General features: G+C 41.1%; 2 protein-coding genes across 2 annotated transcripts in view; one reads left to right on the top strand and one right to left on the bottom strand.

Annotated features, from left to right (window-relative positions):
• The window catches only part of LPIN2 (lipin 2), a 76,484-nt gene that overhangs the window by 9,976 nt on the left and 38,984 nt on the right, over positions 1-27,524 (bottom strand). The window contains exons 3-12 of the mRNA XM_075062019.1: positions 26,040-26,135; positions 16,813-17,114; positions 14,021-14,128; positions 8,856-8,979; positions 6,930-7,266; positions 6,522-6,621; positions 2,302-2,489; positions 799-892; positions 321-390; positions 86-175 (exon numbers count right to left, since the gene is read on the bottom strand). Coding sequence (XP_074918120.1) covers positions 86-175; positions 321-390; positions 799-892; positions 2,302-2,489; positions 6,522-6,621; positions 6,930-7,266; positions 8,856-8,979; positions 14,021-14,128; positions 16,813-17,114; positions 26,040-26,135 — 1,509 coding nt within the window. The remainder of the gene's footprint in view (positions 1-85; positions 176-320; positions 391-798; positions 893-2,301; positions 2,490-6,521; positions 6,622-6,929; positions 7,267-8,855; positions 8,980-14,020; positions 14,129-16,812; positions 17,115-26,039; positions 26,136-27,524) is intronic.
• EMILIN2 (elastin microfibril interfacer 2) overlaps positions 1-27,524 on the top strand; it is a 124,331-nt gene that overhangs the window by 87,311 nt on the left and 9,496 nt on the right. The gene's annotated exons all lie outside the window — the stretch shown is intronic.

The raw sequence follows: 27,524 nt of genomic DNA, 5'->3' as shown, positions 1-27,524 counted from the left end.
AGCACGTCTGATGCAGTTAAGAGCAAAATGTCACATCTGATTTTGATTCACATAACTATTAAAAGATAAAACAGGCTTCAATTACTTGTTTAGCCATGCTGTCCCTCTTGCGCCAGAACCACCATCTTCCAGATTTCTTGGGCATCTTGTCTTTAACCCAAGACTCTACTGTAGCCTGAAAATGTTTAGTTTAGTTAATTTGTGTGTATACATCCATCCATCCATACATATACACACACACACAAAAAAAATATTAAAATTATAGTTCTGTATTACTATACACACAAGTTGCATTAAAGTGTAAATTTGTGTTAGTTTACCTTAGGCAAACTTTTCTGGAACACCTGCAAGCTGAGAATCATGGGTGCAGCCAATGCCCAGTTATAGTACCTGGTTGAAGGAGAGAGTCTTGATGAGAAGCTACAATAAGGACTGAATTCAGCAGAAATAACTGATTAGCGTGCAACATGCTCTTTGCTTGGTAAAAATAAAGTTTGATTTTTGTTGTAGGCTGCTCATAAAAACATGCAACTAATGTTTGCTTCAGGCCAAACAGTTTTCCTAATGCACACTGTTTACTGTCAGTGACAAATGCTGCAAGATCTTGCTTTAGAAGATGCAAATCTGACTTTAACCTGCAATTCAAAGGCATGTTGCATGAGCGAAAGATCACAAACACAAAATACATATGGAAATATAAGTTAGAACTGGAACGGAAAGATATAGTACCTTTAAAATGTATTACTGAAAAAGGAAAGCTATATGACACGTAAACATTTTACAGTAATGGGAAATTACCTGTTGTAAATCCTTATCACTAGATTAGGATTGTCTATGAGTCCTGGATTTTCTGCAAATTCATTGTAAGTAATAATATGTTCCATGAATTTTTCTGCAATACAAGGACATTTTTATCAATTCAGTTAAACATTAACTATTTTTGCCTCCTCTTTTTGAGATTGCCTTTAGTAAGTCTGTTGTCTTGTATACAAACTAATAAATCCTTTTCCTTGAGCTTTCAATTACCTTTTCTGATTTTCTAACATCAGCCAAAAGAGATGCTGAAAATGGTCCACATCATAGGCGAAAAAGGTAAAAGCTCCCATGAACATTTCCTCAATTGCAGAAGGGCCTCACCTTCCAGACCCCCACTCCACCAGTCATAGTAACAAGAAGTAAAGTAGTACAGGAGGGAAGCGAGACTGATTTAAAGTTTCTTTTTAAAAATAAAAAGTAAGTGTATCAAATCATGAAATCTACACACTGATCTACAAGTAACAATTTTGTGAGTGCCAATAAGTACCCATTACTGATAGCTGACTTTGGCAGCAACTATGCAGTTTTACAGCAATTCAGTGTTACTGAGTTAAGTTCTCCCCCAGTGCACTAACCCTCTCCCCCCCGCCCAGCCCTGCATGAGGAAGTTTTTTTTTTTAAATATAACTTTTTATAATTCAAGTCTGATTTTTATACCTTATACAAATCACATCACCAATCTATACATTCAAAATGTGTATCGATCTTGGACTTCATAAAATAAATTAAGCTCCCTTTGACCGCTGGAGAGGAATATTATGGCAAAACTTGAATATCGAATAAAACAGATGCTAACTAATATCCCATTATGTTCAGGAAATAAGTGACATTTAAAAAGAAAAGAGTAAGAAGCATGTATGGTTAACTTTCACTTTCTACAGAGTGTGAATAATTGAACATGAAAGTCTAGAGACAAAACCAATGTGACATAAAAGATCAGGATAAGGAAATATTTTGTGAGTGGAAAGGAAGATGAATCTTCATTTCTGAAGTCCAAGATGACGACATTTGCCATCCCTCCTCTTGCAGAGTAAGAGATTACAAAGAAAATCTATCAAGAAATGGGATACAAATACAATTTTAAAGCTTTATATAATGGCAAAGGAAGCAACACAGAGGGAGCCAGTACCAAAGATGGTCAGACATTTCACATATGATGCAGCAGAAGGAGAGAAATAGCTGTGAGGAAGATAGGAGCTTTTCTTGTCTAGTTTTGGCTTGATCCCCCCATAATATGAATGCACATCATCTATCCTTTGCAAATGTTTGAGAGTTTTATACTGTATATATGATTCAACAGTAGTTGATTTACCCAGAGCATATAAAATACAAGCATGTTTTCGGCTCTCTCATGCTTCCAAAATTAAAAACTAAAAACTTCATATGGCAGTCTTCTAAAATAAGAGTACTAACAACCTGAAATAACTTAATTAGGCTGTACTCAATTCATATTTCTGGCTTAATTTGACTTAGTTTCTTACATACCTTTAGAGATCTCTCCATTTTCACTTAGACCTCCACAGATAGAAAGTGTGACATCAGGCAAGTCCATTGCAGAATCAGACATGCACTCTGTGCCACTGTCAGCAGCAGCACTTCCCACGGACTGTGGTGACTGGGAACCAGAGAGAGTATCCGACTCAGTCCACTGTCTGGAACTTGGATCAGAATCACTAAAGGAAAGGAGTTCACATTTTGTGTATGTAATTCTCTTGCATACACATATGCATGTATTTTAAGTTATATGCAACCAGAGTATTACGTGCAGCACATGATACAAAACGCAATTGCAGCACTACATATTCTTGTATTTCAAATATATTTTGTTACAAAATTAAAGGATTTGTTCTACAATCGCCAAATTTTATTTTCTGAAAAAGGAAATCTGAGTATTTGTGCACTCAGATGTTCACACAAGGTATTTTCTCTCACTAAGATTTCCTTTTATCTCAGGATTGAATTATTAGTATGGAATGTCAGCTGCTCTACCATTACTGACATATTCTTTGTGATAGGAACTTATTTTGTAATGATCCAGACCAAACCATCAGACTCTAATAAATAGATAGAGATTATTTGTCCAATGGTCTGAAAACTCAATAGGTGCATGGACCTAAAAATCAATAATTAAGTAACTTAAAAACAAAAAAAAAACAAAAAAACACCTCTTAATAATGCTGAAATACTATTTTATGCTCATGATACTGAGAGTAATTAATTAGCCTCTTAGAGTGAGTAGGACAACCTTCTTGCCTCTAATGTTCTTTTCATGTTCTCTGTGTGTATATATATATATATATCTCCTTGCTATATGTTCCATTCTATGCATCCAGTGAAGTGGGCTGTAGCCCACGAAAGATTATGCTCAAATTTGTTAGTCTGAGGCATCACAAGTACTCCTGTTCTCAAAACGGTTAGATGTATCATATTTCACCTTTTCTACTGCTACTGATTCTCTCTGAAATGAAGCAGATATACTAGATGCTTTATGACCGTGTGTAAAGCCTGTAGAATTTAGATGTTTCCTTTTAAAGGTGTTCTTAGAAAGACATACTGGAGAGTGTCTTAGGAGTTAAAACATTTTAACTACATAGAATATGAAAAAGGGATTTAAATGCGGAGGAGGCCTGGAATTACTTTAAGTCGCAGCTGCGGAAACTGTTGGAAGCCTGCATCCCAAGAAAGGGGAAAAAAACCATGGGCAGGAGTTGTAGGCCAAGCTGGATGAGCAAGCAACTCAGAGAGGGGATTAGGAAAAAGCAGAAAGCTTACAGGGAGTGGAAGAAAGGCGGGATTAGCAAGGGAAGCCTGAATCCTCAATTGTGATTTGAGACCTCAGCTGCGGACCACCAGCAGCGACCCTGCCCCACGTGCGAGAGAAGGCGAAAACCTTCCAGGAGGTCTCTGCCCAATCGCCCCTGGAGGAAAATTCTTCCCGACCCAAAGTATGGCGTAGCTAAACCCTGGGCATGTGGGCACAGACTCATCGCCAGCACCAAGAGATTCTCTGCAGTAACTCAGTCCCTCCCATCACAATCCCCTCAAGGCCATGAGCAGACTTATCTGCCGATAATCCAGATTAATTGCCAATTAAACTAGTCAATCCATCATCTCCCTCATATACTTATTCACGCTTATCTTAAAGCAGATATGCTTTGCCCACTACTTCCTCGGAAGGCTTGTATTCCAGCACTTACTCACCTAATGGTTAAACCTTCAGTCTAAATTTCCAGTCCAAACTTCACTAATATCCAGTTTGTACCCTTCTCCTCGTGCCCATTAGTCTATAGCTTAACTAATTCCTTCTCCCACGTTAATCCCCTGATATATTTATGAAGATGATCCCCCGGGCCTTTTGCCAGGGCTAAACAAGCCAGCTTCTTTGAGTTCCTTTCATAAGGCAGTATTTTCTTCCTCGGATCAGCCTAGTAGCCTCGTCTGAACCTGTTCCCAGTTTGAATTCATCCTCCTTATACATGGGGCACCAGAACTGCACACTATATCTCCAGGGGGTTCTCCCAGCGCCGTATATTATGGCACTAACACCTCCTTCTCCTTTTGCGTTTGACAACGGTTCCCGCCATGGGGACCTGTTTTACTTTTAAATGGGAAAAGAATGGGAATGAAATTATGAAAGTTGTAAGGTGGAATAAGGAACTGTTAAAGGGAGACTCCAGGCGGTCCCGTACTTGAAAAGGGTGAACTGTCAGCCTGGAAAGGAGGTACCTAGTGGGAGTCCTCAAGGATCGGTTTTTTGGGACGAAATCAAATTTAAAACCTGTTGTTATTAACTGACCCTTGGCACCAAAGCGGCGAATAGTGCTAATCAAGTTTGCCGGATGACACAATAGCTTGGGGGTTAATTGGCTTTAAAACGACGGAGGGGCCGGATACTATTCAGGAAGAAATCTTGGACCACCTTGTAAACTGGAAGTAAATAGTAATGAAGGATGAAAATAAAATAGTGGGAAAAAAATTTGCAAAGGTTCCCATGCACTTAGGATTAATAATAGAAGAATTTAGATATATCATGTTGGGGATGCCCATCAGTTGGAAAGCGACGGAAGGAGAGAAAGGGGACCCTGTGGGGGGGTAATTTGGTTTATACAAAGGATGAACTATGAAGCCCCGCCAAGTGTTTGGATTATGGCCCGTGAAAAAAGCAAAAATGGCGGTTAGGAGTTAGGGATGCCCATCAGGCGAGGTATTTCCCAGCAAATAAAGAGTGGGGTTAGTAAACCGAGTAATATAAGCGGCTTGGTGAGACCCCCTTGGAGAAAATATGGTTTTGTGCAGTTCTGGTGGTCCCCCCAAATGTTTTAAGAAGATGATTCAAACTGGGAACGTTTCAAGAGACGGGCCTACTAGGAAAAGATCCCAGGAATGGAAATACCGGCCCTTAAATGAAAGGAGAATTCCCAAAGAGCTTGGCTTTTTTGGGGGTTTAACCCCTAGCCAAAGAAGCTTCCCGGGGGATAGCCTGCCCTTCTAAATAAATATATCAAGGGGAATAACGTTAGGGAGGGAGAGGAAATTTAAATTAAAGCTTTTAGTACTAAATGTTAGGCACAAAGGACGAAGGGTACAAACTGGGATTATTAGGAAGTTTAGACTGGAAATTAACCGAAAGGGTTTTTCTCACCGTTTTAGGGGAGTGAAAGGTTTTCTGGAACAAGCCCTTCCCGAGGGAATTAGTGGGCAAAAAGAACTTTATCGGCCTTTAAGAACTAAGCTTGATAGTAAGTTAGGAGGGGATGTATGAATGGGACTTATGTTTTATTTTGGGCCAATTGAATATTGGATTAACAAGCCAGATAAGTCCGCTTCAATGGGGTCCTGTGGAGCGGGATGTTGGGACCGGGAATTGGAACTGAGTTTAAACTGCAGAGGAATTCTTTTGTCTTGGGTGCTGGCTGATGAGTCGGTGCCCACATGCCTCAGGGTTTAGCTGAATCGCCAATACTTTGGGGTCGGGAAGGAATTTTCCTCCAGGGCGGATTGGGGCAGAGCTCCTGGAGGTTTTTCGCCTACCCTATGCAGCGTGGGGCATGGGTCGCGTTGCTGGTGGATTCTCTGCAGCTTTGAGAGTCTTCAAACCACAATTTTGAGGGATTTCAATAACTCAGTCATGGGTTAGGGGTTGTTATAAATGTGTATGGGCAGGGTTTTGTGGCCTGCCTTGTGCAGGAGGTCAGACTAGATGATCATATTGGTCCCTTCTGACCTATGAGTCTATGAGTTACATACGTTTTCTTACTATCTAAACAGAGTTATTTTGTAACACTAAGGATACAAATTTCACTCCATGAAAACACTGATGCCAGTTACATGGAAAAACACATTAGCACTAAGACAAATTACTGGGAATAGTACTGCTTCCCAAAATAGCTATGTAGTTTAAAGTTTCCCACAAGGCCCCAGCACTTTCTCGGTTCAGCTGGGATAGAAATACCACAATTGCAAACTTTCACATCATATTTCATTCTCTCTCCTTCTTGCCAAAATCAGAAGCACAGAGATATACAGAACAAGTTCAATATTGATTTATCCTATTATATACTCTAAAAGCTCAAAGACAAGCTTGAATTTTGAACAAGGATTGGCTGAGTTCTTTTATCTCAATTGGCTCATCCACTCCCAAAACTAACAGATACATTATTCTGCAATATAAGCCTTGCCATATGAGAACACTAACTCCAAGCTACCTTTTTGGAAAGTAGAGTGCGGCAACTTCAGGTTCCAAAGCCTTTAAGTCATCCAAGTAAATATCATGAGGCCCCTGGTGTTGGCTTCGCTTGTGCACCCCTGTTGATTGTGATAACAATTAGGTGGTTTGAGATTAATACATGTATTAAATACAGTGTTGTGGGAGGCACAGTTTTCTGCACTCTGACCATTGTTCATATGGGAATCTCAACAGGAATGCCTGCAGGTTAGTTGGCCTGTAGTCTGTGAGGTTTTCTGATTGCTTTTTTTTTTTTTTAATTAAAAATGTTAGTTGTATTTAAATCTCAAAATTGAAAGTGTAAAACTACAGTTTTGGGATAACTTCATCAAATTTCACAGAACTCTCTGTGGGAATGTACCAGTTCTTTTAAATACAAAACGAATACCTTTCTTTTTTGAAGGAGAGTCAATTTTTGCTGGTGGTTTTGCTTCTGAAGGACTATCTACTAATCGGTTGGGGAGAGGATCAGAATCTAACATAGATGATTCTTGAGGGATCTCCAGCAGAGGTTCTATGACTGCAGACGCAAGAGAATCTTTAACCTCTATTTGCTTAAACAGAGGATGAGTTCTTGGCTCAGGTTTCAGTACCGTACAGACAGACTCTTTCACCAAAAAATCATCTTCAACTTCATCAGAGCTGAGAATGACCCTGAAATGAGTCTTTTCTGATGGGGTAATGGTAGCTGTTCTAGGATGCTCCAATTTGTCCTTCTTGCTTATCTGAAATGAAGAAAGATCTCGTTCTCATGTACTTTCATGCAATGTCATTTATTTTATTCAGCTCTGAACATTAGCTAACAAGTGCTTGTAGTAAATTATGCCAGAGATACTACTTTTCAAACCAAAAAAAGTCAAAAGCCTGCTGGATTAAAACTTTAATGTACCTTTTAGCAACTTCACATGCAGTTTCATTAATAAAGTCCCAGAAATGCCAACCACATTGAAACTGGTGAACAAGTTTGAGTATAAAATTCTGTCCGTGTTTCTATATTCTAAGCTCGTCCACAATTCAAGTTCTTCCTGTAGGCTCACCTCTACCATGATGCCTACAGGAAGCTTCCTGACTGACAAGCTTGAAGAGTAAGATGTGAATATTTGTCATTTTAATTTATGTTTTATACTTGCACTTTTTGTGTTTACACATACTGTATATATGTTACATCATGTCTCCTGCCTTTTACTTACTTATCTAGATTGTGAACTCAGGCCACGGACTGGGCCTTTTTCTCTTAGGAAAGCACCTAGCACACTTTGGTGCTACCATAAATGCCTGGCATATAAAAACAAAGAAACCTATTCAATCCCCCTTGTCACTGGTGAGGAATGTATGAGTAATTAGCACAACCTGAATTCACTATGCTGTATTAAAAGAGACCTTATTAAAACCAGCTCTCCATTTCCCCATTTTGAATGTGGTTAGGTCACTTTTGAAGAATTGCAGTGACAAATCTAGATAGGTTTTTGACACATTCAAACTAACCCTTCCTTTTCAATTGATGATGATAGATCATTGCTTATAGTCAAAATGTCTCTTCTCAATAATAACCCAATTTTAAAAAATAATGTTCATGTACAGCCTTTTTCCAAAAGCACTGTTGTATGAATGGGTCCAGTGAACTTCACTGAGGCTCTGCATCAGAACAGCGGTCCACTCACACAGAACTGTCTATGGATTTAGGGCATAAATTTCATCATCTCTTGAGGGTACAGAGAAGGTGCTACATTATACTTCTCTGCCTCAGTTTGGAGAACAGTGGATTTATGTCAGGCTTCTACTGGGGAAGGCCAGGAGCACTTATAAAGGGGGCTGTCTAAGGATGTCCAGCAAATCTCTTCACCTGTCCTATTCAGGACCACTCCTATATGAGGCTGCATTTTGTAGCTAAAAGTCCACAATGTGAGGGTGAGCAGCATCAAGTTCCCTATATTAAAATTTGCACTATTCCCCTGGAATGAGCCTGGTCCTACCTTTTACAAAAAAGGTTACTAGACTTGATCATTCCTGTTGCATCTAATGCATCACTTTAAAATTATCTTCTGTTTCTAGCAGCAAATTAGAGAGCTACAGATTTTTACTCTAAAGATCATTCTGGAAGATTTTTGCAGCCCTGCTTCTGAAATCAATAAAAAGCCTTTAGCTTAGCCAGCCACAAGAGGGTGCTGTTTTCATGCTATTTCTGTTGAATTATTTACAATTGCTCAGTTTTCCCCAATAGTCTAATGTGAAATGTAGAGTTTTAAGGAAGACAAAATTCAGTCACATTAAAAGTCCCAGACAGTATATAAAATTCATCTGTAAATAACTTTACCTTAGTAGATTCTGGAAATCCTCCCCATGTCCACTCCATATGAGATTCAGCTCTAAGCAAGCTCTCTGCAGGTTTTACTTCTAGTTCAGAATCACTTTTCGGACAGACTGAGTCTGAGAAAGGGCTATCAGAGTAAACACAGAAAACTACAGTATTTAAAATGCATTTGTTGTGCAGCTACTTTTGTTAATCCTCCCTAGTTTAACACAGGTTCAATTATTCAGCAACAAGGCAAGAAGCCCAGTTGGGTTTTCAGACAGATAAATTAAGTTAAAATGAAAATCACATGCAGGGGTTTACACAGTGATCACACTAAACAGATTTCTTCATTGTACTTGAAGTGTTCTCAGTATAATCCCCCACAATTTTCTCACTCTCTCTCTTTTTAAAGTTATTTGATTTAGCTGCAATCATGAGACAGATGTACTTCCTCCTTTTAATTTAGAATATGTTTTAAATTCCCATGTTCCAGACAAGAGACAGCATTCCAGTTTGCAAAGCCTGAAAAGTTTCATCCATTACTAAAGTCTTATTATTGCTGCAAGTTAAGTTAAATAGATGGTTACATTCCAATATACAACAGCATACAGTAGTACACCCCACCCCCATCGGGTTGAGTGGGGACAAAACTAGTACTAATATTTTCAAATCAGGGAAAATATTGTGTGTTTACTTGAAAGTTTCCTTAGAATAATGAGGTCCAGATACATTACAATGGTTTTTCAGCCTGCTTACAGCTTGGAGACAGAACCACACCCCTCACTCACTGATGACAGAACGCCTACTAATATTTGAAAACTAGACCCTTTCTGCCCCATCTCTTCTCCCCCTCCTGCCCCTCCAGACCCTGTCTCACCTCTTCCCCCACGCTCCCACTCCCTCTCGCTCCTCTGCCCCCTCCCACTTCCTCATCACTTGATCCTCTCCATTTTCCTCTCCCACCCAGCTGGGCTTCTGCTCCAGGGCTGGGACAGGAGCTGTAACCTGACACGGCGCCTGCTGCCTGCCCATGAAATGCAGGCAAAAGGTGGCCCTGGCTGAGCAGAGGCTAGTGCAGGTTGATGACTTGGCACCACCTGCCCCAGCCCATAGTGACTGGACACTGCCAGGTCCCCTTTTCTACTGAACTTTGAATTGAAAACCAGACACCTGGCAACCCTAAGAATGCCCTGCCCTTGGATTTGCCTTCAATTGAGACAACTTTGACAGGCAGGATAATTCAATTCTACTTTCCTAAATTACAATACAAGTACTGTTCTAAATAGCAGAATGACCTATGACCTTGTGAGGCTGGAATAAGGATGGTTACTTATTCATAGACTCTAGGACTGGAAGGGACCTCGAGAGGTCATCGAGTCCAGTCCCCTGCCCTCATGGCAGGACCAAATACTGTCTAGACCATCCCTGATAGACATTTATCTAACCTACTCTTAAATATCTCCAGAGATGGAGATTCCACAACCTCCCTAGGCAATTTATTCCAGTGTTTAACTACCCTGACAGTTAGCAACTTTTTCCTAATGTCCAACCTAAATCTCCCTTGCTGCAGTTTAAGCCCATTGCTTCTTGTTCTATCATTAGAGGCTAAGGTGAACAAGTTTTCTCCCTCCTCCTGATGACACCCTTTTAGATACCTGAAAACTGCTATCATGTCCCCTCTCAGTCTTCTCTTTTCCAAACTAAATAAACCCAATTCTTTCAGCCTTCCTTCATAGGTCATGTTCTCAAAACCTTTAATCATTCTTGTTGCTCTTCTCTGGACCCTCTCCAATTTCTCCACATCTTTCTTGAAATGCGGTGCCCAGAACTGGACACAATACTCCAGTTGAGGCCTAACCAGCGCAGAGTAGAGCGGAAGAATGACTTCTCGTGTCTTGTTTACAACACACCTGTTAATGCATCCCAGAATCACGTTTGCTTTTTTTGCAACAGTATCACACTGTTGACTCATATTTAGCTTGTGGTCCACTATGACCCCTAGATCTCTTTCTGCCATACTCCTTCCTAGACAGTCTCTTCCCATTCTGTATGTGTGAAACTGATTGTTCCTTCCTAAGTGGAGCACTTTGCATTTGTCTTTATTGAACTTCATCCGGTTTACCTCAGACCATTTCTCCAATTTGTCCAGATCATTTTGAATTTTGACCCTGTCCTCCAAAGCAGTTGCAATCCCTCCCAGTTTGATATTGTCCGCAAACTTAATAAGCGTACTTTCTATGCCAACATCTAAGTCGTTGATGAAGATATTGAACAGAGCTGGTCTCAAAAAGAGACCCCTGTGGGACCCCACTTGTTATACCTTTCCAGCAGGATTGGGAGCCATTATTAACCATTCTCTGAGTACGGTTATCCAGCCAGTTATGCACCCACCTTATAGTAGCCCCATCTAAACTTGAAGGAAGCATTTAATCTTGGGATTTATAGAAAAATTTCTTTTCTTGAATATGCTGATAACATATTACAGATACTTGACCTTTTGCTTGAACACTCATACACCCACAGTGAGTTCCTCTAGGAGGGCCTTTAAGCCCTGTTTCATCGGTTTAATGTGCTAGTTAAACATTGGTCTTCGCACCAGGAGTAGAATAAATTCTACTGATTGACTTTTTAGGGTGCACAAGATTATCACAAGTGTGATAATCATCCAAGCATTGATTCTGAACCTGTCTGGTCCTGGTTGGAGGCAGACTCATCAGAAGATCCAATGCTAAGTTAATTAGGTGCAAGAGCTGAGCAACAGCTTCTTCAGATAGAAAGCCAATAGTATCATTGCTGATCTCCTCCTTCGTATATTTTGTACGATCTTGGGGAGTAGTGGAAAAAAGCAATTTCCCAGCTTTGGAAGAAGTCATTTCACTCTCTCTCATCCCAGGTCATGATACAAGGACAGAACACAGGGCAGTTTATTGCTGTTCCCGATGCAAAGAGGTCAATCCCCATCCCGCCAAACAGATTTAATATGAGTGAGTATATTTCTAGGTGCAGGTTCCACTCTGCTTAATCCATCCTCTGTCATGTAAATCTTGGTGTTCATCTCCACCTGGATTGGCAATGCAAAAGGAAACTTTGCTCCACGCAGAACTGGAGGAGGGATGATGGTGTTCTTCCTAGTTTATTCATGAAAACCCTTCAGACATTAACTATCATGACAAGAACAAGTTTGTTATCCACGGAAGGAACAGTGCTCAGATACTTCAATGAAACACTACTCCAACTGATGGAAGCTGAAGGCTTGCTCCTCTTGACTGTATACTTTAACACTTAAAAAGCTCAAAGCTCCTGCCAACCGTTTTGTAAGACAAAGAGGAAGAGCCAAGTCTTCCTTTTCCTTCCCCAACAGCCACCTCCTCCTAAACAGCTAAAGGATCCCTCAGTCACCAAAACTGCTCTCCCACCCAAAATTGGTAGTATCATAAACAGATAGTAGGAGTTAACAGAGCAGAAGTACTTTATATCTCTTTGACTGTAAAGGGTTAACAAGTTCAGTAAGCCTGGCTATCACCTGATCAGAGAACCAATCAGGGGACAGGATACTTTCAAATCTTGAGGGAGGGAAGTTTCTGTGTGTGCTGTTAGAATTTGGTTGTTGTTCACTCTGGGGGCTCAGAGGGACCAGACGTGCAACCAGGTTTCCCTCCAATCTCCCTGATACAGGCTCTAATAAGTTCAAAATAGTGAGTACTAGATAGATAAAGCGAGTTAGGCTTATGTTTGTTTTCTTTATTTGCAAATATGCATTTGGCTGGAAGGAGTTTAATTGTGTATTTGGCTGGAAGGCGTTCCAATTTTATTTTTGCTGAAAGTTGTTATTTTGTACTTGCTCTTAGGCTGGGAGGGGTTATCCCAGTTGTCTATAGTGAACTGACCGTGTACCTATTCCATTTTTAAATTTTACGAAGATAATTTCTGTTTTCTTCTTTAATTAAAGTTTTTCTTGTTTTAGACTATTGTTTTTGTATTTCTTGGGTGTGAGACCCCAGGAGATGGGTTGGGATTCACCGGAATTAGGTGGAGAGAAGAAGTGAGGGGGAGGTCATCTTTTCTCTCTGATTTTTAAGGTTCAAGGGAGTTTGAATCACAGTGATCTCCAGGGTAACCATAGGGAGGGGAAGCTGAGAGAGGCAACGGTGGGGAAGATTTTTCTTTCCTTGTGTTAGATCAGGGGTCTGCGGATATTGGGTTCCCTGGGCAAAGTTTTGGGGGGACCAGAGTGTACCAGGCACTGGAATTCCTGGTTGGTGACAGCGCTACAGGTTCTAAGCTGGTAATTGAGCTTAGAGGAATTCATGCTGGTACCCCATCTTTTGAACGCTAAGGTTCAGAGTGGGGAATTATACCATGACAGGTAGATTGCCTCAAACTAGAGAGGAAGGATGATTTTATGGTTAAGGAACTGGACTAGAAAACAGAAGACTTATTCAGCCTCCAGCTTTACCCCAGACTTGCTGTGTGTGATCTTGTGCAAGTAACTTAGTCTATCTCAATTCCACATCTGTACAATGGGGAAAATATCTTTCTACCTCACAACTGTGTTGTGAAGATAAATTCATTAATTCTTGTGAAGAGCACAGATACTACAGCGATGAATGCCAAATACCTGTTAAGACTGAAGCTCCAAAAACCTGGAGATTTTATGCAAATATAACTGGCTGCTCCTCTGCTCTGGATTGGGGGTTTGTCTAGAGTTTGTGGTCCTGTTTTAATTTGAGTAATTTGTCATTTAACTCAACAAAAGTTATTACAAATGTTAGCCTAGGCACTTCACAAATGTTTACTCTGTGACACACACATCTGTGGCTGACCTTAGGTTGAGTGTCTAAGAATTTGCCCTCTTCCTGTAATTTATTAGGTGTGAATAAAATGATCAGCTACAATTTTATTTTTTCCCTGGTGAACTTTTAACAGCAGCTTTTGTTAATTCAGAAAGGATGATACAAGTACAATACTTCCCCCTGCCCCCCCCCCCCAAAAAAACGTACATTTACACATAAATTGTGCACAGTCCTTGAACCCATGCTAAGTTGCAAATGCAGCCCTGGATGCCACAGATGTTGAGCACCCTTCTTTATGTAGTTTTATAGGTCAGAAGAAGTTACGGAGGTGGTGCATTACATAACATAAGAGTACAAAATCATACAGAAAGATGACACCATAAAATGACCTACTTCTCCAAAGGGGACCAGTCTCCATCAGATAAAGGGTAATGATCCTTGGAGTGATAAATCAAAGGCTCTTTCTGCCCTTCACTCTTTGGTGAAGAATCTGAGGATCCTCTGTGGAGACAAAAGAACCATTTTTGTTTTAAGTGAGTCAATGACAGATTTCCACTAACAACTTACCTAGAGGAACTGAATTATTTTTTACCAGAAATCTTAGGTCAAAAAGAGAAAGGAAGAGATTGATAGTTGAGAGATAACTAAAGAAAGCGCAATAGTTCATCATCGGAGGTGCTGCTTTCTTGCCTACACAGCCATCTTTAATACCCGTAAAAAAGATCCTAGCAAAGTTTTAAAATGACCCCCACCACATATTTAACTAAACAATTTAGTGTTAATTTAAGAGATCTCACAAACATATACCAAGTGATGCCATCCTCCACAAACTTGCTGTTTACTATGTAAGCAAAAACTGAAATTGGGGAAAAATTCAAGCACAATGTTGATGATCCTCACCAAAAGCCTCCAAAAATCTATTAATTTAGAATACAACAACAAAGGAATGCCCAAAATAGATTTGACACTGTATTCTTTTAATATTAGCCTAGTTTGTGAATAATGCAATGTTAAAAAATATATACATATTGGTAAGTCATATAGGACCTAGAAATTAGCCAGACTAACGCTGGATACTACTATTAGTTGCCTCAGATACATTTATGAGCAGAGGATGTAACTGAGTTAATTTCCCAACACCAGGGCCAACCGTGATTAGCTGAAGAGCGCTAATGAGATCAAAGCACATGGTACTATGGCTGTAAGCTAATCACTGCATTTCATTTATAGAGGCCGCTTTCAAATATTTGTATCTATAAACAGTCAGAGCTTTGTAATTGAACAAGTGTACTGAATATAATAATTATTCTTAGAAATGAATAACTTGTTCTGAAGCCAATTTATTCTCTCCTCTCGTCTATCCCCTCCCTCCTCTCCACCCTGCCAAATCCAAACACTAAAGCAACACTAAAGCAAGGACACTAGGCCATGAGGACAAGTCTGGCATATGATTATTTAAAAAGCAATTTAACAGCTGTGAGTTTAATATGCAAAAACAAAAATTGCTTCTCCTTCATCAGCGAAAAGGCCATACTGGTTTTGTATAACATTTCTTAAAGAATTACAGTGCATGTTCTCAGTCCAAAAGAGAGATCCAAAATCTAGGTATAGCCTATGAAAATTTATACTGCCCCCTCTAGATTCCATGCACCACAATGATTTTTCCACTCATTTGCACACCTTTCAGTCAAAACAGGGAAGAGTCCATAGTTAGTGGGTGATAACACTGGAACATATTATGATGAAAAATGTATTTTTCCACTTATTAACATAAGCAAGTATTTGTTGTTTCACTTACAATATTTACTGTTTATGGGAAGTGCTAAATTAACAGCCTTAGTGACAAGAAGTATATTGGTGGTGACAATATGCTTCCTCACACTGCTCATGAGTGCATTCAGTGTTGAAGATCTCAGAAAATGAAAATGCTTTTTCCTACACATACACAAAAACAATGGGAATACTAACAAGACTTCCAGATAGTGCCATTTGTGGGGGTAGTTAGTGCCAAGTGGAATCTATTCACAGGAACTAGACAATTAATCAACTCATTTCACATAAGGCACTGAACCATCAGACGAATAACAAACTTTCAGTCCTCAGTGACCAAGACTATATTTGGTGTGAGAATCTTTAATATGAAAGTCTCTAGGAACCTGGTCCGAAGCCCAGTGAAGTCAATACAAAAAACTCAGTCACTTCAGTGAGCCTTGGATCATGCCCTAACAGCACCACCCTCAGTTATCTATTTTGCAATATTCATCAGCTGCCATTTCTTTCCCTCCCTCATCCATTTTATATATGCCCTAAGTAAATATGTTTAATTTAATCTGCTATGAAGTGTAATAATTTGACCTACAAAATGGTTATACACAAAATGTTTTTAAACCAATGTCTCAATTTACTGCATACAAATATGCTCAGATAGTCAAAGAAAAGAAAACCTATAAATTGGCTGTTAAAGCACAACATCCCAGTTTGGAGCCACACAAAACAGTCAAAAGCACAATGTGTCTAAATGATAAAAGATACACAGATGCATACACAACATCCTCTATTTCTGCTTCATACATCACAATTTCAGTAACTGGCTGTTTGCAGTAACTTAGCTAAGTCAGGCACTTTTGAGAACATATGTCTACAACAAGGGTCGGCAACCTTTCAGAAGTGTTGTGCAGACTCTTCACTTATTCACTCTAATTTAAGGTTTCGTGTGCTAGTAACACATTTTAATGTTTTTTAGAAGCTCTCTCTAAGTCTATATTATATAACTAAACTATAATATGTAAAGTAAACACAGTTTTCAAAATGTTCAAGAAGCGTCATTTAAAATTAAACTAAAATGTTGATCTTACATCGCCAGCCTGGAGTTCTGTTCACCTAGGCCGACGGTGGGCTGAGCGGGGCCTCCAGCCAGGACACCGGCTGGCAAGGGGCTGGCAGCTGGGACCCCAGACCTAGCGGGGTTCAGGGGTCAGGGCAGAGGGCTGACAGTCTGAGGGGGGTTCAGGGCAGATATCTAGAGTATGGGGGGTGCAGGGCAGAAGGCTGAGTGTGTGTGGGGAGGGTCAGGACAGAGGGCTGGGATGCTCAGCTCGTGGAGGAGAAGAGATTAATACACAAGTCACAGTACGAAGCCTTAGCAATACCACATGAAAGCATTCAGTATGTATTTAACAGTTTACCTCAGATGTTGAACACCTCTCTCGTCATCAGAGCTTATTTCTATTTCAAAAATCTCTTCAACCCCAGAAGAGGAGATCTGATCTTCCTTCTTGCTATCTTGTTTATATTTCTTTCTTCTTCGCTTTTTCTTCTTCACAGACCCTGAGGTGAACACAGTCTCTGTTTCCATGATGTGTGTAACTTCAGAGCTCTGACATGTCCTTTCATTTTCACCTGACTTCAGCAAGTGATCTTCAATCTCTTTAAAGAACTGATCCTCAGTGATTATTGGAGAGGTTGCCAGATATGCAGGAACTTTTTCCTAACCAAAACAAGGGGAATAATAAGTAAGCAGATACATTTATTATGTACACATAAACAGAATAACAAAAGGTTAAATAAATGTGAGGGTGCAGTGGGGTGGGAGAGGTTAGTAGCATCAAGGACTGACTGGCAGATATGGCAAATTTCCTGCCTGATCAGCAATACTGTCCCACATGACTGACTGCTGGGAGACCTTATTGAAATTAGATTTAAGTATCTTTGAAGTCCACTATACATAAAGACAAAATTTATACCTTGTGGGCTGGAATTGTGTGTAACCTCTTGGAGGAGACATGGTGGGGGTATGATGTAAAGCCTGGGAATTAAGGGCTATACTGAAAATATGCCAGGCAAGAATGGACTTTTAGGATAAGTGTGAAGTGGATTTTCTGGGGAATACCCAGGAGGAAATTAATGCAAATTTCACAACTCTGGATATGCAGAAATCCAGGCTTTTGAAGATACGTCCAGAGGTGTGGGTCTTTGCTGATTATCTGTTCCAGACAGTAGCGGTTTTACAATGGCACCAAAGGCACCAGGCCCACACTGGGAAGGAACCCATTATGGACTCGGGGTCTGGCTCCTTGCTCAGGGCAGCCCAGGGCCAAGGCCCTGCTGTGTGAGCAGCTCAAAGCCAGCAGGTCCCACTTGCCTGTAGGGAGCTCGCCGACTAGCAGCTAGGCTCTACTACGTGGGCTGGGAAGGGTTGCTGACCAGTGGACACAAACGGGGGAGAGGGCTCTGAGGAGTCACGTCCCAGGGATCTGCCCTGCTCCCCACTGTGGCTCCAGCTCTGAGCAGTCTCTGCTGTCCGCCACCTGCAGGACCCCACCTGTGTACTCAAGGGCCAAGTCACCTGGGACCGGTGCACAGGCTGGCTGTCTCAGACAGTTAGTGGGGGAAGGGAGAGAGTAGAACAGGGGCTCAGTCAGGCCCCACCAGGCAAGTGGGTCCGGAGGGAAAGCAACCTGGGCAGGCCCCACTCTGGCTTGGGCCTGGCTGATCACACTGCTCCCGAGGAACCACATCCTGGGACTGGTCACAGCTGCACTGCCAGCTCAGCCCAGTGGACAGTCACCTCCCAGCAGGGCTGGTGAGTGTGGCTGGGCATAGGGGAATGGGTCTCTGGGGAGGGTGCTGGCCAATGGGGGAGGTCTGTGCATGTTGGGGTGCTGGGCTTGGGAGGGCCGCTAGGCTGTGGGCGGGGAGAGGGAAGGTATGTGTATGGGCTTAAGCTGTATAAAGAAATGGCTGAACTGCCCAGCCTGGGTTCTAGTTCTGAATCTGAAACAGTTACGAACTTGTAACCAAAGTGAAAACCCAGTTGTGGGTTTTGAAGAACTGACACTACACAGCATGTTGGAGTTAGGGCTGACCTCTGATAAGCTTTTTAGCATGCATGCAGGTTTTTTTGTTTTTAATATGTTTTCTTTGTAAATTTTTGACTTTAAAAATAAATGTGCTTGCTTAGAGAGAGTTGTGTGGTAATTAACAACTGTGAGCAATATGCTGGTCAGACTCTGGAGAGAAAGCAAAGTGAGGTGCTGGCCTGTTTAGGCAGCCTGGCTTGTTGGGGATATCAGTGTGTGCATGCAACCATGCAGCCTGGAAAAACCCTAATCAGGATGAAATGAGACCCGCATCTGTGCCCAAGCGAGGTAATGGCTGGGAGCTGGACATCATTAAGTGGGTGTCTTCAAGGAGTGGGAATACAGGTGCAATTACCCTGAAACTGTGACACTGACAATCGCATCATTTTTCTATATAGTACCTAGTATTATTAATATTACAGTAATGCCAAAAACATAAGTGTTCATTAGAGAGACAAGGTGGATGAGGCAATACATATTTTATTGGACCAACTTCTGCTGGGAGAGAGACAAGCTTTCAAGCTTACGCAGAGCTCTTCTTTCCAATATTTTCAAATATATTGATTTCAATTACAATACAGAATGCAACATGCTCACATTTTTTATTACAAATATTTGCACTCTAAAAGTGATAAAATAAGTAGTATTTTTCAATTCATTTCATTCAAGTACTGTAGTGCAATCTCTTTATTATGAATGTGCAACTTACAAATGTAGATTTTTTTTGGTTACATAACTGCACTCAAAAACAACGGGAGATTATTCTGCTTGCTTATTATTTACATCACCTGAAAGTGAGGACAAGCATTCGCATGGCACTTTTGTAGCCAGCATTGCAAAACGTTCGTACACTGCTTCATGCTTCAGCCACCATTCTAGGACGACATGCTTCCATGCTGATGACGCTCGTTAAAAAAATAATGCGTTAATTAAATTTGTGACTGAACACCATAGGGGAGAATTGTATGTCTCCTGCTCTGTTTTATCTGCATTCTGTCATATATTTCATGTTATAGCAATCTCAGTTGATGACCCTAGCACACGTTGTTTGTTTTAAGAACACTTTCACTGCAGATTTGACAAAACACAAAGAAAGTACCAATGGGAGATTTCTAAAGATAGCTACAGCACTCGACCCAAGTTTAAGAATCCGAAGTGCCTTCCAAAATCTGAAAGGGAACAGGTGTAGATCATGCTTTCAGAAGTCTTAAAAGAACATTTCTATGTGGAACTCAAACCACCAAAAAAGAAAAATCAACCTTCTGCTGGTAACATCTGACTCAGATGATGAAAACAAACATGCATTGGTCTGCACTGCTCTGGATTGTTATCGAGCAGAACCCCTCATCAGCATGGACACATGTCCTCTGGAATGGTGGTTGAAGCATGAAGGGACATATGAATCTTTAGGGTATTTAGCATTTAAATACCTTGAGACGCTGGCTACAACATTGAAAGTGAGAACAGGTGTTCACATGGCAGGTGATATTGTAAACAAAAAGCGGCAGCATTATCTCCCATAAATGTAAACAAACTTGTTTGTCTGAGCGACTGGCTGAACAAGAAGTAGGACTGAGTGGATTGTAGTCTCTAAAGCTTTACATTGTTTTGTTTTTGAACGCAGGTTTTTTCTGTTTGTTTATTTTTTACATAATCCTACATAAACTGAGCACTGTACACTTTGTATTCTGTGTTGTAGCTGAAATCAATATATTTGAAAATGTAGAAAACATCAAAATTTATTTAAATAAATGGTATTCTATTATTGTTTAACAGTGTGATTAATCGCAATTAATTTTTTAATCGCGTGACAGCCCTAATTATTATATAGAATGTTGCTTTAAGATTATTCTCACTCCTGACTTCAAAAACAAAGGATGCTTTAAAAGATCTTATTTAAGAAATGAAGTGTTCAAGTCACATTACAGTATTTCTGAAAGCAGGACATAAGGGTCTCTATTAAAATCCAAAACAGCTTCATGCCTATTTCCCAGTTGAACATTTTACAGCAAAAAGGTAAGAGGTTCAATGGCCTTTCCTATTATGATGCAGATGCTTCTTCCAAATATCTAAATGGATCTGTAACCAGACTGCTCAACTTTCAGAATATCTTGGCAGCCCTTTTCAGGTCTTGAACTTTGCAAATATACTGTATACATGGATAAAGTGTTAGTAATCTGAGACACTTGGAAATGAGCTATCTTATTAAGGAGCTGAAGTATCCAGTGGCTGTCTGTGCATCTAGCACACTATGGCATAGTTTAAAAGAAAACTGAAAACTAAGTGTTGGTGAGACAGAATGAGCAGCTGAAACAAAGAGGAAATATCAAATACTGCAGCTAGACAGGGGACTAGAAACCAGAAGCGTCAATTCTATTCTCAGCCCAGCAACTACTTTTTCTGTTGCCTTTATGTGTACATTACCTACTAATAGTTATCTGGAACACTATTATACAGATAGGATAGGCAGTAGTGGATTAACTATTGTTTTATAACTTGGTTTTAGTTTATATTAAGTGCTACAGCTGTGTTAAAGTCCTGTCCTAGACATTCAGGAAGAAGTTGTTGGGTTGGTGGTTTTTAACTTTTGACTGATCAATTCCCATCAGTGACTAGTTTGCTCTCTGCCTCTGTCTGCAGAAGAACTGCTTTCAGTTTTGTATTTAGTCATGTTACGTGTTATATTAAGAATATAACAATGTCCATACTGGATTAGACCAATGGTCTGTCTAGCCCAGTATCCTGTCTTCTGACAATGGCCAATGCAGGGTGCTTTAGACGGAATGAACAGAACAGGCAATCGAGTGACCATTCCCAGCTTCTGGCAATCAGAGGCTAGGGACACCCAGAACACAGGGTTGCATCCCTGACCATCTGGGCTAATAACCATTGATGGATCTATTCTCCATGAAATTATCCAATTCTTTTTTGAACTTCATTATAGTTTTGGCCTTCAGAACATCTGCTGGCAATGTGTTCAACAGGTTGACTGTGCATTGTGTGAAGTACTTCTTTTTTGTTTGTTTTAAACCTGCTGCCTATTAATTTCATTAGGTGATCCCTGGTTCTTGTGTTATGTGAAGGAGTAAGTATAGACCTCTGTTATATCCGCTTTTACTGGTCTCTTTTCCAAGACGAGAAGTCAGTCTTTTTAATCTCTCCTTATACAAAAGATGTTCCATACCCTTAATCATTTTTGTTGTCCTTCTCTGTACATTTTCCAATTCTAATATATCTTTCTTGAGATGGGGCAATTAGAACTGCATCCAGTATTTAAGGTGTGGCTATATCATGGATTTATATAGTGGCATTATATTTTCTCTTATTTTCTGTCCCTTCCCTAATGGTTCCTAACATTGTTAGTTTTTTGTTTGTTTGTTTTTTGACTGCCGCTGCACATTGAACAGATGTTTTCAGAGAAGAGCTCTTTCTTGAGTGGTAACAGATAATTTAGATCCCATCATTGTGTATGTGTAGTTGGGATTGTGTTTTCCAACATGCATTACTTTGCATTTATAAACACAGAATTTCATCTGCCATTTTATTGCCTAGTCCACCCAGTTCTGTGAGATCCCTTTGTAACTCTTCACAGTCTGCTTTGGACTCAACTATCATGAGTAGGGCTATGATTTAATCACGGAGCAAAAGTCATGGACAGGTCACGGGCAACAAACAAACAAAACCATGGCCCATACTTATAAATATCCGATTGAATCTTGGGGGGGAAACCTGGGAGGTCCGCAGCACTAGCTGTGTGTGTGTTTGGGGGGGGAGGGGGGAAGGGTCACACTTCTGCTTTGGCCAATGCAAAGGAGGGGAGGCCCCGGGGTCCTGTTGCTGCTCCAGCTACTTCCACGGAGGAGGGAAGCTCTGGCCGCCCGAGGACCGCTGACAGGAGCCACCAAGCTGCAGCTGATCCCACTGCCTGCGGGACTGCTGCTCAGGTGATCTCTAGGGCCAGCTGCACTGGCTGTTGCTCAGACGTTCCCCAGGGCTAGCTGCCAGGGACCACCAGAGCAGCGGATAGTGCAGCTGGCCCTGAGTCGCTCCAGCAGCACCTGGTGTGGCTGGCTGCAGGGCCACCTGAGTGGCTCACTGCAGAGCAACTCCAGCAGCGGCCAGTGTGGCTGTCCCCAAGGCCGCCTGAGCAGCTGGTCCTGGGGCTTCCGGGGAATCCGTGACTTCTGCGACCTCCATGACAAACAGAGAGCCCTAATCATGTGTAATTCTGTATCGTCTGCAAATTTTGCCACCTCACAGTTTATCTGTTTTTCCAGATCATGTTGAACAGCACTTGTTCCAGTATAGATCCCCAGGGGACACCACTATTTACCTCTTTCCATTATGAAAACTGACCATTTATTCCTACCCTGTTTCCTGTCTTTTAACCAATTACAGATCCATGAGGACAGACCTTCCCTCTTATCCTCTGACCGCTTAGTTCGCTTAAGAGCCTTTGGTGAGAGACCCTGTCAAAATCTGAAAGTCAAATACACTATATTCACTGGATCTCCTTTGTCCACATGTTTGACAACTCCCTCAAAGAATTCTAATAGATTGGTGTAACTGCCAGGCCTTCCTCTGGATCCTTTTTTAAACATTGGTGTCATATTAGCTACCCTTAAGTTATCTAGTACAGAAGCTGATTTAAATGATAGGTTACATACCACAGTTGGTAGTTCTGCAATTTCATATTTGAGTTCCTTCAGAACACTTCAGTGAATACCATCTGGTGCTAGTGACTTATTACTGTTTAATTTATCAATTTGTTTAAAAACCTCTTCTACTGACACTTCAGTCTGGGATAGTTCCTCAGATTTGACACTTAAAAAATATGGCTCAGGTATGGGAATCTCCCTCACATCCTCTGCAGTGAAGACTGATGCAAATAATTAATTTAACTTCTCTACAGTTCTTCCTTGAGTGCTCCTGTAGCAGCTCAATCATTCAGTGGCCCTACTGACTGCTTGGCAGGCTTCCTACTTCCGATGTACTTAGATTTTTTGCTGTTAGAATCTGAGTCTCCATTCTCTTCCTAGACATTATGGTTCTTCTTCACAAGTTATTATTTTGGGTATTAATAATCTTGATGCTCATTTTTCCCCTTCATTGTGAATGAGTCACAACCACTGCTTCTACAGTGTGTTTTTTATTTCATAAGAATAAATGAACTGCCACTCTTCCCACCACCATATCCAATAGCTAGTTCAGTAAGATTTGCAAGTTTTCATGACTTTGCACATTCATTTATAATCTAATGTTTGTATTTCATTGTCCAAAAAGTGTTTACTTTTGGTATGCCTCCTATTCCCTCCAAAAATATCAATGCCTGTGAACCCCAAGTCCCTGACCAGGATGTGGAAGAGGCTTTATGATTCACAAAGTATCTATCAACTTAGACAAGCTTTGACATATGTGCATGTAATACATTTTGCTATGAATATGAAGTACTGAAGTAAGTAAGGCTTGTCTATTCAGGGAAGTTAGTGAAAAGTAAGTAGGGTGTAAATTTAAAGTGTGATAGCTATTCCGCACTAACTTGTCTGTGTGGACCATCTTGTTCTGCACTAAGGGCTTGTCTACACTGCGACAAAAAGCCCACCTCGCCAAAGACAAAAGTTTGGCTGACACAAATGGCAGTGACACAAATGGCAGCGCTCTCCTGCCAACAAAGCTACTGCCACTCATGGGGCTGGAAGTATTTTGTTGGCAAAAGTGCCGACAAAATACCAATAGAAAGCATTCATATACGCTGACTTTTAGCAACAAGGCAGTATCGACACAACCTTGTGGCTAAAAGCTGCATAATGTAGACAAGCCCTCAGAGTATCTTTTTGTTGATTAGTTTAATTTCCTTTTTAAGCAGTAACTATTCTGTACTAGTTACTCTGGGCTTCCTCCACTCCCCAGGGCTATACTTTTTAAGGCAACAGATGTGTAAGCATCAAGAGCTGAAAAGCCTACAATCTCAAGAGGCCTTGGGGGAATATTCAGGACAACTGTATCAGAAAGCCAAGCCACTACAATGACTTCCTAGGCCTGGTCTACAGTACGCGTTTAAACCGAATTTAGCAGCGTTAAACTGATTTAACCCTGCACCCGTCCACACAGCGAGGCCCTTTATATCGATATAAAGGGCTCTTTAAACCGATTTCTGTACTCCTCCTCCGATGAGAGGAGTAGCCTGAATCGTATGCCATGTCGATTAGGGTTATTGCGTAAATCAACGTATGGCCCTCCGTAGCTATCCACACATGCAAACCATTGTGACCCTCATAGAAAGCTAACGAACTCGGATGCACTGGCCAGGTAGACAAGAAAAGCCCCGCGAACTTATTGAATTCATTTCCTTGCCCAGCGGGGAGCCTAATCAGGCACGGTGTGAGCATCTCAAGACCAAAAAGAGCTCAAGCATGGACTGTACGGAGATCAAATCGATCACTGTATGGAGACAATTCTGTTCGAATCAGAGCTCTGTTACAGAAGACGAAATGACAAAAGATTGAACAAAAATCTCCAGCTATGATAGATAATCCACCACTATGCTGTTGACTAGACAGAGTCCCAGCACAGGGTGTGACAAGCGTAACAAAAGCCAAGAATCAATGAGATGCCATAAGAGGAGAGGGAGTACTGAGACCAGCTATACCCACAAGTCCCAAAGCATCTTGGCTGAGCTCCCAATGCCTGAAGGTCAAAAGCAAACAGCCCTCCAAATGATGCCATCTATTGCGCTTCCAGGGCTCCAAGGGAAAAAGGGTGCAGAAATGATGTCGCGTTCTGTAACGGAGAAGATGAGTGACCACATTTACCCAGAATACCCCACACTGAAATGCATGAGATCTCACCCAGAATTCCAAGCGGAGGGAGACTGTGGGAACTATAAGATAGCTACGGGATAGCTACCCACAGTGCAACACTCTGGAAATTGATGCTCGCCTCGGTACATGGACGCACACCGCCGAATTAATGTGCTTAGTGTGGCTGCGTGCACTCGATTTTATACAATCTGTTTTACAAAACCGGTTTATGTAAAATCAGAATAATTCTGTAGTGTAGACATACCCCTAGGTCTTGGAAAACAAGTTAACTAGTGAAAATTCAGAGATAAGAAACTGCACCATGCCAATGTAAACAAACCACACTGATACTGAGGTCAGTAACACAAGTGACTTGAACTACTTGCAAAGAGTAGTTAATAGTCACTGCACAGTCTGTACAGTCAACATCACCCTAAAGTTAATAACATAATATATTATTGTTCTAAGCAAACAAGGTGAAAAGTGCAGCAAGTCTTCCTATTACAGCTCTGAAAAACAAAGTGTGATAAGGAGGATCTGTTACTTTCCTGCCACCAGGAAATGAGTTAGATACAGTATTTTATTGAACTATTGCAAGCAAATAATGCAAGTTAGTTATGAATCAGCAATAAAAAATCATTAAAAATGCTGTATTTTAATATTGAGAACATGAGACACAGCACTAGTAACAGCATATAACTAACTAAACAATGTACTCAGCAATGTACTCTTCAAATGCCACAAAACACTTACATATTCTTCTTCAGTTTCCTGTACGAAGAAAGCTTCTCCATTGTCACCCAGCTTCATGTGAAGATCAACTGTGTCTCCATTAATTTCTATATCAATCTGTGGGAGCAAAGACAATTTAATGTAGAGTATCTTCCACACAGCAAAAAACACAAGTATTTACCTTAAGACTGATTCCTTTTTGATTATTTTTATATTAATGCCTGCATTCCACTTTATGATCTCCACTCCAACTGCAGGCTTCTCCCAAAAAGACTGTCATACCTCACTTTTTGTACTCTCCTACCCCACAAAAGAAATCAGTGCTTTTTTAGGAAGTAGATTGAGGTTATTGAGATTAGCCACATGCTTAAATACCTTATTAACTGGAGCTCAGCATCCAGCTGACAGCTTCGGCTGTGGGGCTCCAGCTGTCAATACCCCACTTCAGTCGGTGGAAGCGTTCCTGGTGAGGACGCATACCACTGACAGAAGGAACAGTGTGGATATGAACTACCACTTTAACTGCAGAGCCATTGGCCATTATCTCTGAAAACTCATGGCGATCGGGGGAGGTCCTGGATGACTGAAAAAAGGCCAATGTAGTGCCCATCTTTAAAAAAGGGAAGGAGAAGGATCCGGGGAACTACTGGCCAGTCAGCCTCACCTCAGTCCCTGGAAAAATCATGGAGCAAGTCCTCAAAGAATCAATTCTGAAACACTTAGAGGAGATGAAAGTGATCAGGAACAGTCAGCATAGATTCATCAAGGGCAAGTCATGCCTGACTAACCTAATTGCCTTCTATGATGAGATAACTGGCTCTGTGGATGAGCAGTGGATGTGTTATTCCTTGACCTTAGCAAAGCTTTTGATATGGTCTCCCACAGTATTCTTGCCAGCAAGTTAAAGAAGTATAGGCTGGATGAATGGACTATGTGGTGGATAGAAAACTGGTTAGATCATCGGGCTCCATGTCTAGTTGGCAGCCAGTATCAAGCGGAGTGCCCGGAAGGTCAGTCCTGGGGCTGGTTTTGTTCAAGATCTTCATTAATGATCTGGAGGATGGCATGAACTACAATCTCAGCAAGTTTGCAGATGACACTGAACCGGGAGGAGTGGTAGATACCCTGGAGGGTAGGGATAGGATACAGAGGGACCTAGACAAATTAGAGGATTGGGCCAAAAGAAATCTGATGAGGTTCAACAAGGACAAGTGCACAGTCCTGCATTTAGGATGGAAGAATCCCATGCACTGTTACAGACTAGGGACCAAATGGCTAGGCAGCAGTTCCACAGAAAAGGACCTACGGATTACAGTGGACGAGAAGCATTTTGGGCTGTATAAGTACGTGCACTGCCAGCAGATCGAGGGACGTGATCATTCCCCTCTATTAGATATTGGTGAGACCTCATGTGGAGTACTGTGTCCAGTTTTGGGCCCCACACTACTAGAAGGATGTGGAAAAACTGGAAAGAGTCCAGCGGAGGGCAACAAAAATGATTAGGGG

This window comes from Chelonoidis abingdonii, chromosome 2 (genome assembly GCF_003597395.2).
Source record: "Chelonoidis abingdonii isolate Lonesome George chromosome 2, CheloAbing_2.0, whole genome shotgun sequence".
Classification (NCBI taxonomy): Eukaryota; Metazoa; Chordata; order Testudines; family Testudinidae; genus Chelonoidis; species Chelonoidis abingdonii.
This window is presented reverse-complemented; position numbering and strand designations above follow the sequence as displayed.